The following is a 13,627-nucleotide window of genomic DNA, read 5'->3' on the forward strand; positions in this document are numbered from 1 at the left end:
GTTTTACAGAAAATTTCTACTATTTCTCTTCTCTCTCCCCGTTTTCTCTCTTTTTTCTCTTTTGTTGTCTTTTGCCCACTTTTTTCCTCTCCCCCCCTCCTCTCATGGCTGCATTCTTTTCTATTTAAGTTTTGCCAAGAAACCCTAAAAACTTCCTCTCAATGGTACAAAATGGAATCCGTTTTGCTGGTCTCTTTTTGGCCATTTGATGGCCTTCCTTCCAGAGATTTCTTGATAAGGATTAGACTGAGGTGGACTTTGTACTGGCAATGCTTGGGAGAAAAGAAAAGGAAGAAAAATGCGAATTTGATGCCTTCAAATTTCCAACTGCATTTTCGTACTTGTTGCTCTAGTTCTGGCTTGAAGAAAACTGCGCGCGTGCTGTGTGCGCTCACGTGAAGCAGCCAAAATTTTTTTTGTAATATTTTTCATTTTTTGTTTTTTCTTCTCTTCTTTTCCTCTTGATTTTCGTACAAAACCAACCAAATAAAAATCAAAATAAGGTGAAAATGATTTTTCTTAAAATGAACTAGCGAAAAATAAAAATAAGATGGAATAAAAAAGATAATAAAATTTTGGTATCTACAGCGTAACAGCATGACTAATGCTTTTATACATATTAGTACATAAAACTTCAAAAATTTTATTGCAATTAAACTTTCAATAACCTATTAGCACATGCTTTACAATTTCTATGTGTATGACATAATACGGCTTTTATCACCTTATTTGTATTAGTATTAGGCTAACCGCTTCACATACTAATATTCGTATTCATGGCACACTTTACATGTGCGCTTAATTTAAAAAATGATACACTACTTAATAAAAAGTTAAAGAAAAGTTATTGTGTTAAATATTTTGTAAATAAAGAATAGGAAAATTAGAAGTTAAGAAACCTTTAATTTACTCATTCCTAGTTCAAAACTTTCCTTTTCCTTCTATTTTCATCAACATAACATACAATACACCAAAGAGGGTTACTGTTCACTTTTCGTCATCATCACATGCTGCTCGCGTGAGTTATCTAAATTGGTTCTTCAATGTGCTCTAGCATCGCCCATGGATTTCTGATGGGATCAGAGGCTCATGTGATTTTCTTTCTTCTTTCGTCTCTTGCTGCTGCGATGTCTTGAGCTACCAGAAGAACCTTGCCTAAAATGATGATTGGCCCAATTTACCATATTTATCTTCAACATAACATACAACGCACCAAAGAGGGGTTACTGTTCACTTTTCGTCGTCATCACGTGCTGCTCGCGTGAGTTATCTAAATTGGTTCTTCAAGGTGCTCCAGCATCGCCCATGGATTTCTGATGGGATCAGAGGCTCATGTGATTTTCTTTCTTCTTTCGTCTCTTGCTGCTGCGATGTCTTGAGCTACCAGAAGAACCTTGCCTAAAATGATGATTGGCCCAATTTACCATCTTTATCTGCTGGATATTGGAGATGAACGCTGTTCTAAATTTCAACATAACATATTGTCACTTCCTACAGGCTCGGAGATCTTCACCCTTTTCTTCACCTTGGTTTTCAGATTGGTTTCTCTTTCTAGGGTTTTCACATCTCTTTTTCTGTCTGGCTTCTCTTTTCTCCCTATCCTTTCCTTGCAGACTCTAATTGTGGCTTCTTTTCTTGCGTAATTCCATCTTCTACCCTAAAACCTCAACCCTTCTTATTGTGATATCATTATGTGATGATATTATTATTTGATTTTGGGGGTTTTTTTTGTTCATATGTGATTTTTGGGGGTTGTTTTTTTTTCGTTTCCTATTCTTTTGGTTTTGGGTGTTTGTATCTTTTTATTTCCTTTATTTTTCATGTATCTGCTTTTCCACTTTTAGTAGGTCTCCCTGTATTTGGATTTGGCCGTTGCTCTATCTACATGAAACTTAGGCATATGGAATTATTATGTGATTTTTAGGGGTTGTTTCTTGTTTTTCCATTTCCTTTTCTTTTGCTTCTGGATGTTTGCTTGTATCTTTTTATTTCCTTTCTTTCTGATCTGGCCATTGCTTTGTCTTTTCTTTATTTTGTCCTGGTTACTATCAGTTTGCTTCAAGTAGAACGGGTTCTCAAAGCTGTACCGCCTCCACAGCTGACCACACACAAGGTAACTTACGACTCTGCCTTCCTTACTTTCCTTTTTTTATTTATTTATTTTTGAGTGATCCGAACTATTTGTTTTTTTTGCTTAGAGATTACGTAAGAAACAATTATTACATCAATCGCTGGCCATAGCCAACAACATAGTTTGCCATTGGTTATTCCACGACCTTACCCCTCCTTCCTTCACTTTTCTATTGTTAGTGGTCTCTCGATGCTCTGTGGTTTGTTTTTTCCCTTTATACCCAAACGACATATTTTGATTTCTCCTGGCTGCTAGGGACTCTTGATAAACAAATCTAATGATTAAGTGTTTTCCATTTCATTATAGGAGAAATAATTGCAGGAGCAAAACAACTTCTTGTCAAAGCAGGTACATTGGATAGACTTAACTTTTTGCATCTTTAGATAAATTTTTCCCGTTATTTTTACTGTTCCAACTCTCATCCTAAGAGCAAAGAAAGTAATCATTTGTTCATTATTCACACCTTCAATTTAGTTAAAGGAAAATGAGAACATAGTCACGGTATGCTGCTCATCTGCAATCTAAGCTGCTGCCTGAATTGGTGCCCTTTTCTTTCTTAAAATTAGGTACTGTCTCTGTAAATCTCTTGCCACTATTCTGTGTAAATAGACATATGTCGATCCCAGTAATTCTCATGCAACTTTTGATCTACTGCTATTGCAGAAAGACCAATGAAGGCTAGGCTGCAACCCACCAAATTTAAAAGATCTTTTTCACTGTGCTTCTGAAAATTTTGATATTAAGATATACTCTTCACCTTGAAGAAAAATCCGTTTCGTGTTTTCAAGAGAATTATACATGCATATGACTATGCATTCTCCAATTGCCACTAAAACTGAACATTTGAATCACTTCCTCAACTGATGTTGTTAAATTATTTATTTTATATTCTTCCAATTTTAGTTGTATTTTATTAGCAAAATTGATGTGATTAAGGAATTTTTTACACTTTTCCTGTGTATTTTCCTTGCAGGCAAATGGACCCTTAGGCAAAGTGGATGGAAGAGATGGTGGTGATGCGAACTTGTTCATACCATCTTGGCTGGTTTGTCTCATTAGTAAATAATGACTAAGGAGAGGAAACTTCTTTTTGCTTTCAAGCCAGAAAAGTTATTTGTCAAAATAATTATGTTTTTAATTTTGTTTTATTCAGCGCCAAACATGCCCATCTTAATGAGGTAGGTATTATGTGCATGATACTATGTATTTCGTGTTTGCGATGCTAATTAAATTGTTGATAAGAAAATACTTGACACTTTCATATAGTACTTTAATACCAAAAGAAAAAGAAAGTGTCTTATGTGAGTTCTGTTTTTGGCTGGTGCGTAACTCTTATTTCAAGGCCAACGTATGAGGCTGTTTATTTGTATGTTTCATTTGAAAGCTTACTTCTGCATTTTGGTTGATGGCCTTGGAGTAAAGCAAATACATGGATTTCTTTCTGAAGACTTTTATTCAAAGAAAAACTAGGATCAGTGAGTTCTTGCTATGTATGCGTGTTCTTTATTTACTTAAAGCATTTGGATTAATAGTGAGTATTTTACACATTGAATCCAGAACTCCCATGTAACATTTTTATGTCAATTTTAGTTCTAGTGCTATGTCAACCTTGATTTGATGTGTGAAGCCCATGCCTAGACCTATGTAATGACCAAAGTCATGAAATTGATGCAAAATAGGTAAAAAGGGGAACTAAATGAGTTGAAGAGATGTGAGAGTTTGGTCTATAATGGATTGGAAGAAGTATAAGGAGGCAAGTGAAAGGAACAGGGGTTATTGGCTTGAGGATGCAGTGGAAATCTCATGTAGTAAGAGCTTTAGTTATTAGTATAGATTCTATTTAATAGGAACTTCGGTCGGTTATTGAAATTAATGACCTTACAAGGATATAATGGTATCCTTTGCAAACTTATCTTAACAGATTTATAAATATGTCTTCACAGTTTTTTGTCTCAATTATGTGCTTGTCTTTTTTTTTTTTTTTTTGGGTTAAAAAGAAGCATTCCCGAGAAGGGGAAAGAATGATCAATGCCTTGTATATTTTGCAATGAAAGACACTGGGACTTGCATTTTGATATGTCATATGAATGATTTAGCAGTCATATATTGTGCTACTTCTTGTTGTTTCATTTTGCTTACATGAGGTTTGCCCTATGCAACTACCATGATAATCCTGCAGAGCTGTCGAATGAGTTGTGCAGGTCCATTTGTGCTCCTTCCATCCATTGCTAATATTTGCCGTTCATTTAACAGGTTAGTAAATTTGATATATAGTTAATATTTTTCTACAATTTCTTGGCTATTTGGACAATCTATTCTGCTTCTTTTCTTTTTATTTGAAGAATTTATTTTTCAGTAATTTTATTACTGTATGCTGTTTGGATTGTATTTTGTAATTTTGGCTATGAAAAATAGTTTTTAAGTAGTAATTGTTTTTGCTTCTTTTGCTTAAGCATCATTACACTCATAGGGTTAAGCATCGTTTGTTATTTTCTATAAGGTTCTGATGGTAGCTTACTTGGATCTATTTGTAATTGTTTTTGAATTTCTTTATGTTGTATTATGTCCTGGGGAATTCATACACTAGATATACTTGTCCTAGAAGATTATTTCTTGAATTTTCGTCTTCCTCTATTTTGCAACATAATTACTATATATTCTTATGTCTTACTTTTTACTTGTAGAAAATTCCGGATCACACTGATTAAAAATTAGTTGAGCATCGAACTCCAGACATTGTTCTTACAAGCAGAACTAGAGTTTACAGTATTGGAAACAGGAAAGATAGATTTCATCGGAAATGGAGCGCCTTTGTTGCAGATCATAACCTCCAAGATAGAGACGTTCTACTCTTTCTTCCTCAATCTCACACTTTGTTTGCTTTGTTAATCTTTGAAACCTATGGAATAGAAATTATTTACCCCTGGCATCACATGTTCATGATTTAAATATTATGTTTGTAGATTCTGAATTATCAGTGAAATTGGTCGTCCGATGTAATGAAATGATTTGTGGTTCGTACTTAAGAATGACTTCAGTAGATTTAACCTTTTTCCACTTCCAGTTTTATCCCCCTAGTTATCTCTATGGTGAACTTTGAATTTGCACTCTGGGTCTTGGAAGTCCTATTCCCTTCTATGTCATTCCTTTATTCTATTATTAATTTTTATACCAGGATCAAATAGTTAACTTTCCTCCTACTGTGTATTATGCATGCAATAAATTTCTGTTTACGGTTTTGCTTTTGGACTATAAGCAATTCCAATCCCTTCCAGAGCATAAATATATTATTGTCTAATTCATGAGGTTTATGTATTCCAAGCGGTAAAGAACATGTACCGCGACCACAAGGAACCTAATTCAATGATAATATCGCTATTCATGTAATGTGTGAGGACTCGAAAACTTTTCTTATTTTATTTTATTTTACTGATTTAATTAATTATTTAATTCGACTATTTAAAATCCATTTATATGGAAAAACGCCTCTCTTATGTTTTTAAAGCGTTTTGTTAGAAAAGTTACTTTTCGAAAACTCGTTTAGTTCAGAACAACGAGTACCCATTTTTCAAGAATACATTTGAATTGAGAGCATATTAATTTTGAAAAAATAAGAATGATCAATAGTAGATTAAGAAAAGTCGTGAGGACTCGTAAAATTTATTTATTTTAAACTCCTGTTACGAGCTTATTTAAATATTTAAATGCCCGTTTACCCCAAATATTATTTTGTAACCTTTTTAGACCCAATTACATGGAACTATGACTTACATTTATTTTTAAAATGACTTGTTATGGAAATTAATTTTTGAAAGCTCATTTAACGAGAATAGTGAATGCGCATTTGGAGACAGTGATTGATTGAGAGTACAATAAGTTTGGAAAATTGGAGACTTATACAATGGTTCTAAAATAGGTAATTTTATGTTGAAGTACTCAAGTGATAGTTAGTAGTACTATCGTTATAAGAATTTTTTAGAGGTTTCGCTTTATCGCGCTTAAATCGGAAGTACGCATTTTTACGCGCGCGATTAATTGAGAGACTTAAGGCCATTATTTTTGGACTATTAAGAGTGAATAACAATAGTATGTATACAAGTGCATTAGAGGTTTAGTGCACTAGTGAAATAAATCCAAGAGGAATTGAGCACGAAGCGCGCGTGTACGCGCACTATCCTTAGTTGACTTTTGGAGCATTTTGGGCCACACATTATTAAGCTTCTCATGGGTGCATCACACTAGATCAAAACCCTTCAATTCATCATCTAAAGTGGCGTGCAACACTCTCATTTTCTTGCTCTAAGACAGCCGTGCACCTCAAGAAGAAAACCCACCAAAGTTCTTCATTTTTCTTTCATCGAATCTTCACTGATCCTCCACCAAATCACACCAAAATTTCACCATACATAGCTAATCACTTGGAGACTACACTAAGCTAAGAAAAAGGGGCTATTTTCACAGTTTTCTTGGAGCAAGGAGGGACCGAAAATTTCTGTTTTGCACACCAAGTGAAGTAGGTAACGATCAAACCTTGAAAACTTGGTTTATGGAAGTTCTAGTGCTCATATATACTCATGCATGTTAGTGGGTAGCATTATTTTGAGGAAAATTTGGTTGTGTGGGCTCTATGAACTCCCACCTTGGATATATGGACTGATTTGTGATGTTTTGATGGTAATAATGTTTATTTAGTGCTTAAACTAGTGGATTAATGTTGGGTTGTTGATAGAAACTCAAGGATGGTGCAATGACCAAGAGTGACCATTTTGCCCCTGCTTTGTTCGAGCACTTTGGTGCGAAATTTTGAGATTTTAATGGCTTGCTTATGTTGTTTACATGTTATATTGAGTGTGTAAAAAGTTCATTGAAAAATAATTTGATTTGGTCACCCAAATGTTGGATTTACGAAAGCTTAGAAATCTGAAAACTATTCCCGTATTCACCCAGGCAGTGTTTTTGTTTCGGCTATATCTTTTTACTCCAATGTCAAAATTGAGTACCATTTGTGGGACTGAAAATTAGACATTCCCAGCTTTCGAACGGTGTAAAATACACATTCTGGTTCCATCTGAGTGAGCCAAACCACTCATTTGAAAATTGCTGTCCTGTTTCATTGTTTCCTGGAAGGCAGCACATGAGCTGTAGCTTGATGCTCACGAATGAGCTAGTTATGGACAGATTTTGAAAACAGTTTCTCCTGAGAAAATATAGCCTTATGAGTCTATTTTTCAACGCCACCAACCATGCTCAATTCCGAGTTGAATTGAGTGATTTATGATCAAAATTTGAATCTGGTCTTGTGAAGGAATACCATGCATTTGGACAGATTTGAAACTAACATTAATTTGGGACTTGTTATCCGAAGCTTCTTAGTGTAAATCACCTATCAAATGTACCTTGGACATATTTTAGACATTACGTACTGGAATAGACCATGTTTGAGATGTTTCTTGACCAAATGTTTGGAAACGGCAAAACGAAAGTTCAAAGGCAGTTTAGCCTTAGAATTTCTTGTGATTTCAACGGTTTCGTTAACCAACTTTCCGTACATATTTTTCTATGAAAATTGGCAGAGGAATAGTCCCTATATGGTAGTATTATACTGCTAAATTTGGTGCTATTCCGAGTCCGTTTTGCTGTTAAACTAAATTTCCAAGGTTCACTATTTGAGTTTGGGAAACCCTTGTTTAACAAGTAAATTTTGGTAACTTTGGGTCACCATATCTTGGTGCTCAAAACTTCAATTCTCATTCCGTTTGTTTTGTTCTAAACATGGATTGCAACTCTAATAGAGTTCCAAATTGCAAAAGCTGGTTCAAATTGAGTGAATTTTGTTGAATTTTCAAAGTTGGCCAAAAATCAACTTAAAACTGTCTTGATAACTCAAGTTATCAACTTCAAGCCAAAATTTGAATGCCTTCCACTTAGATTCGTGGAAAGGTGTCTTCTAGGAACTTTTAGTACTTTGAAAGACGTTTCCAACGGTACCAAATTTTCCAATTTTGGACAATCAAGAAGTAAGTTATGATTTTTCAAAGAATACCCCAAAAATAAAAAATTTTGGCCATTTTAAAAAGAATCCGCTCGGGAATAATTTCATAGAATCCGGCCGTGTATCCGGCCAGTTCTTGGCCGGATAGTTGGCTGGATTGGTGGTGAGTTTTGAAAAAAATTGGGTTTGTTCACTGCCTTAAATCCGGCCAGAAATTCGGCCGGATATCCGGCCAGTTCTTAGCCGAATTGTGACGTGGCAGCTTTACTTTCAACTTCAATCGTTCGTTTTGAAAATGATTTATATGTATTTGTTTCCATCCAATGATTTTGAGGATGAAAATCGGATTATTCTTGAGTTTTTGAACTCCACTCTTGGGCCTCGATTTTACGAGGAAATTTAGGCTCATAATTGCGATATTTTCTAGATTGTACTAGTGTGTGACCTTCCGTGATAATTGGGGATTTTAAGTAATAGTGTGTGATAGTTAATTGTTATTTGTTCAGACGCTCAAGGGGATCTTCAAGAGGAACTCGGAGCGGACGTCTAAACACTTGTTTGAGCGCTTACTCTCTTGTTTCAATAGGTGAGTGTTCCATATATGAGTACGTAATTTGAATGAGTCTATGACATGTTTATTCCATGATCATTAAGTGTTAAGTGCTACATGTTAAGTATTTACCACACTCATGGATATTTAAGTAGGGTATACTTGAATTACTCGACATGAAATACTTGAAGTACATATACTTGAAGTACTCGACCTGAGATACTTGAATTGCATATTTATGTGATGTGTTTAAATGATTAATGATGCTATGGCTGCATAAGTCGGTTGGAGGGAATCTCCTCGACTCTTAAATGGTAAAAGTGGGACACGGCCAATGGTGGCCTATTAAAATGACAAATGTCTACCAATTAACCGTAATCACTTACCGTTAACCGTTAACCGTCAACCGTTAACCGTTTACCGTAATTACTTACCGTTTTCCTATCTACTTGATTACCTGGTACTTGATTACTTGATTACCGTAAATTACATGTTCACATGAAATTATCAAATATTGCTTACGTGTTTATGTGTTAATTGTTGCTAGTAATTGCTTATATGAAATTGTCCATCATTTTAATGCGAGTGTGTACTTATCTCACTCGACCTACCAAAAGAATAAATTTTTACCATTCGCCAAATTATTTGATTACCTGTGCATGTTGTAAGCTCTAAACTGAACTTGGGTCCTGCCCTTGGTTACTGACCTACTCGAGTCAGGATTGGGCTCGGTCGGGTAGGTTGGAATCCTGGGCCACCGTTTCGGTATACTCGAGTATTACTACTGGAGGGATAAGGCGATGGCCAGACAGTACCGTGGGGACCGGAAGTTATAAGGTGCAGTTGACCGAAATAGTTCCAATGGAACACCGTATCCTTTAATATGTGTTTATTTCTGCATAATGATAATGTGCCAATGTGAAATCTCGAGCTATACATGAGTTATGCTAATTACTCGTACATTGGTTATTGTCTCATGTTAATGTGTCAATATGTAACCTTGAACCGTACATATAATACGCTAACATTATTTGCTTTATTAGAACTGTTAGAGTGTCTTGGAATCTCACTGGGTTGTGTAGCTCATTCCACGATTTTATTTTCCTTAATAGGGTTCGAGACCAAGAGTGCTCGTGAATAGTACTAAATTAGTCTCTTTTGGAATACTTTAAGTTGTATTACAACAGATGACTGTAGTAAATATTCTTTTGGGTTGTATTAAACTTGAGAGCTGATTTATTGTAAGTGTGAGATATTTTGGAGTACTTTATTATGCATTGAAGTTATTTGAAGTATTCCTAGTCTTGAATTATGGATTGTACCGAGTCCTGGCGAGAGTTGGACAGGCATCCTGCGGATACCCTTTAGTTCGTTTTAGGGAGAAGTGGGGGCGTCACATAATATCTACTTATCCAAGGGTTGACGAGCATAAGCGCTATCTATTCCACCGTGCAACGCTGCGGTTATGCCTCCTAGTCTATGAAATAGAGATGCAAACGTATCAACCAACTCATGAACACTCATGAATCAGCTTGGTCAAAGAGCTCAGTCAACATTAAATTCAAGTTGGTTCAAGTATAAAAAAACTCAATTCATTAATTCGTAAGCTACTCAATTATATATATATATTTTTATATATATAATTTTTATTTTAATAATAAAATTATATATCAATTCTTAATATTTTATTATTTATTAAAAAATTTACTATTTTATTCATTTTTAAAATAAAAATAATTATCTTCTAATTTTTTTAAAGCTCAAATAGGATCAAATTCAAATTTAGCTTAATTCGAATTTGAACGGGAGCTTCAGCTTGGCAGGGCAAAATTGGATTTGTATGCAGCCCTAGGTACCAAAGCATTTCATTTCATTTCATTTCATTTCATTTCACACCTTAGTTTGAGGGCAAAGATGTAATTTCACATGCCGCAGACGTCTCTCCTGCTCTCTGCATAAATATGAGTGCCAAGACCTGCTCCAATAAGCATTTTAGAGGGAAAGGAAATTCACCTCTGCGGCCTGAGCACTTCAAAACGTCATCGTATTTTGTCAATCCGAAGCACCGAAAGAGAGAAATGTCGAAGCGGGGAAAGAAGAAGGACGAGGACTACGCCTCCGAAGACGAAGAGCCCAATAAGCGTCCCAAGAAATCTTCCAAAGCCGACGATTCCGATGACGCTGCCGACGACATTGTCGTCTGCGAGGTATATTTCATGAATATTCCTCTTAAATAGTTGTATAACTGTTTTTACTGAACATTCTTGAGTAATCATTTCTTCTTCTTTTTTTCTTTGGAAATTTTGTTAGATATCGAAGAATCGGAGGGTTTCTGTGAGGAACTGGCAAGGAAGAGTGGTTGTTGATATTCGGGAGTTTTACGTCAAAGATGGCAAGCAACTCCCTGGCAAAAAAGGTTTACTTTTTATTTTTGTTTATTTATTTATTTGTTTTTATTTTTTATAACCCAAAACCCTAAAACCCTAATTAGTGATCAGACCAACTACAGTATTTTTAAAGTCAAAAAGCATTTTTTTCTGAGTTTTCAGGTTTGCCCTACAAAATCCTTGGACTGGTGAGAACAGACTTAGTATTGTTAAAAAAAAACTGATTTTTTTGCTTGAGATTGAGGTTAGAATATTGCTGCTTGATGTGATTTTTAGTTTGATTAATGGATGCACAAATGTATGCTGCTAATCGGGTTGTGCTTTTTTTTTTTTTGCGATGGATTTTGCATTTCAAATGGAAAAGAAATTGGGCAAAATAAAAGTCATTCTTTTTTGTTGTTGTTGTTGTTGCTGTTACTGAAGTGATTGTGAGCGGGAAAAAGGGGGAAAGTAGAAAGGAGTTCTTGTTTCTGCCGGATGAATCATAATATTGAATTTGCCTTGCTGCTATCTGCTTTAAAATATGTGATTATATAAGGATCATTGATCTGCGTTTTGTACCCTTCCTGCTGCAGGTGCTTAAATGTTATCAGAAATGCTGTTTTGAACTTTTTAGTTGTGCTATAGTTTTGGAATGTGAACAATGTGTTGAATTACATTTTACTTGCAATCACTGATTTGTAGGTGTAAAATGTGAGTTTATAATCATACTTATCCTATTCATTGCCATTAACACTACGTAACAAATTGCATTGACAAAATATTGTCAAGGTGGACTCCTATTATCCTAGCAGGCGGAGAAAACATTCTTTTTCATGGAGTAGCTTTGGTCCGTGTAGGTGGTATGGTAGATCTGAAGAAGGTGCTACAACCGAGCTGTATGTTTGTTTTTAGGAGCATTTAAGCATGTCAAGAAGAAACTTTAAATTTGAAAATTTGATGGTATCAAAAGTGAGATACCTAGTCAAATCTCATTACTGATTTTGGACTGGGGGAATTTTTCGAATGCATGCATAAAAATTTGTAAACAAGCATAGGGCAATTGTATGTGGATAAGTTGTCTTCATTGTATAGAATAAAATGAAAAGTTCATGACAACTGCACTATGAGTAGAAAAAAGCTGTCTTTAATCAAGTTAATCAAGTTATGGGATATTTTAGATAGGTTCTCCCAATTAATTTTATTTGCTTGGATGAAAAATCACATTCTCTTGTCTGGACATGTCTGCTCTGTATCTTTTACATGAGTTATCTACCAGTAACTGTTTGTCTTGAAATGATAGAGCAGTAATATCAGGTGTGTATTTAGACTGTTTGTAGTTTTAAATTTACTGATTTCTTCTGTTTTGTTTCAGGGATATCATTGACCATGGACCAGGTATTGTTTGACAGCTCTCTTTACTTGTGACTTTTTCTGTTTTTCTTTTTAATGTTTTTGGCTCGCAATATCTCTTGTTATAGGTTGTTTTAAAGTACTTTATCTCCATTTTGCAGTGGAATTTACTTCGTGAGCATGTGGATGAAATTGACAAGGCAGTTGCTGAGAATAGTTAGATGGTCAGGCTTGGGATTGTGTACTTTTGTTAATATGAATCAACTGGAATTTTGCATGAAGAAGGGGCTGGAAGGATGTAACTAGTGATAACTCTACTTAGACATGCTAACATGTTAGCCTTAGTTTAGAGAATGTAAAAAGATAAATCTGATGCAGCTTTTGAGCTTGTTATGTCTATTATCCATGCAATGTCTATTTTGAGGTCATTTGCCAAAGCATGTTTCCTGTCCTCATTTGCTTATTTATGTGTATTTCTTGTTTAATTTGTCTTTTTTTTTTTGGGTGGGATTTCGTTAGGGATAGGGTGATAGATACTTGGAAGTTGGACCAGTTATCGAGCTTGAAAGGTTGTCTATCAACTTTCTGCAGAAAATGCTTAGACTGTTTACAGTGAGCATGCACCAACACTCGCGTTTTGATAGGAGTTTAGGCACTACTGCCTCGCAGTTAGTTGTTTTAGTTTAAGATTGAGTACGAGCATTTTGCCAAGTATATGAATGAGTGGCTGCACATTCATTTTACTTTTTACAATAACTGCCCTGCAATTGGATTGGATTAACATTGCAATCCTTCTCCATTAAGTTTGCTTTGCTTTGATCAGACCTGTTCTGATTGCTGTGGCTTCATCATTAGCATTTTCTCCTTCCTTTGGCTCAGAGTTCAGACTTGAGATGCAGCTGAATAGCTGGTTGGTAGGGTAAAATTACTCTAAAGCTAGTGTTTTTTCTTAATCATCTCATTCAAAGTTGAATCCCTCGATCATTGGGCCAAGCAGTGCTGTTGAACACTGAATACTTCACCATTTCAAATAAACGTCTACTATTTCAATTTCAATTTTGCTCTGAAGTTATCTTCCCCAAGTTTGGTTAGCAGTAGCACTGCTTTAACGTGGTAATTGCTTTTACCCTGAAAAAACATGAGAAACAGCTATAGCTGCTTCACTCTACTGGAAAAGTTGAATACCTTTGCGCTAGTGCCTTGACTCTAGGCTACTGCAACATCCTTCTTTTCCG

General features: G+C 35.3%; 1 protein-coding gene and 1 long non-coding RNA gene across 2 annotated transcripts; both read left to right on the forward strand.

Annotated features, from left to right (window-relative positions):
- Nucleotides 1-2,086: 2,086 nt before the first annotated feature.
- Nucleotides 2,087-5,188, forward strand: LOC113781203. Its single transcript, XR_003469557.1, has 4 exons — nucleotides 2,087-2,113; nucleotides 2,438-2,479; nucleotides 3,105-4,384; nucleotides 4,816-5,188. It is a non-coding gene; the product is annotated as an uncharacterized LOC113781203 (long non-coding RNA).
- A 5,455-nt stretch (nucleotides 5,189-10,643) lies between these two features.
- Nucleotides 10,644-12,829, forward strand: LOC113779929 (RNA polymerase II transcriptional coactivator KIWI-like). The gene is made up of 4 exons (XM_027325719.1): nucleotides 10,644-10,880; nucleotides 10,984-11,089; nucleotides 12,415-12,437; nucleotides 12,554-12,829. The coding sequence occupies exons 1-4, from the start codon at nucleotides 10,752-10,754 to the stop codon at nucleotides 12,611-12,613; spliced, it is 318 nt and encodes a 105-aa protein (XP_027181520.1). The 5' UTR covers nucleotides 10,644-10,751; the 3' UTR covers nucleotides 12,614-12,829.
- The last annotated feature ends 798 nt before the right edge of the window (nucleotides 12,830-13,627 follow it).

This window comes from Coffea eugenioides, chromosome 8 (genome assembly GCF_003713205.1).
Source record: "Coffea eugenioides isolate CCC68of chromosome 8, Ceug_1.0, whole genome shotgun sequence".
Classification (NCBI taxonomy): domain Eukaryota; kingdom Viridiplantae; phylum Streptophyta; class Magnoliopsida; order Gentianales; family Rubiaceae; genus Coffea; species Coffea eugenioides.

What these genes read in the sequence shown, in the direction of transcription:
- LOC113779929 (XM_027325719.1), top strand. Translation starts at nt 10,752, where the DNA reads ATGTCGAAGCGGGGAAAGAAGAAGGACGAGGACTACGCCTCCGAAGAC. An exon ending in ACGACATTGTCGTCTGCGAG is followed by an intron (nt 10,881 to 10,983) that starts GTATATTTCATG and finishes AAATTTTGTTAG; the next exon opens with ATATCGAAGAATCGGAGGGT. An exon ending in GCAACTCCCTGGCAAAAAAG is followed by an intron (nt 11,090 to 12,414) that starts GTTTACTTTTTA and finishes GTTTTGTTTCAG; the next exon opens with GGATATCATTGACCATGGAC.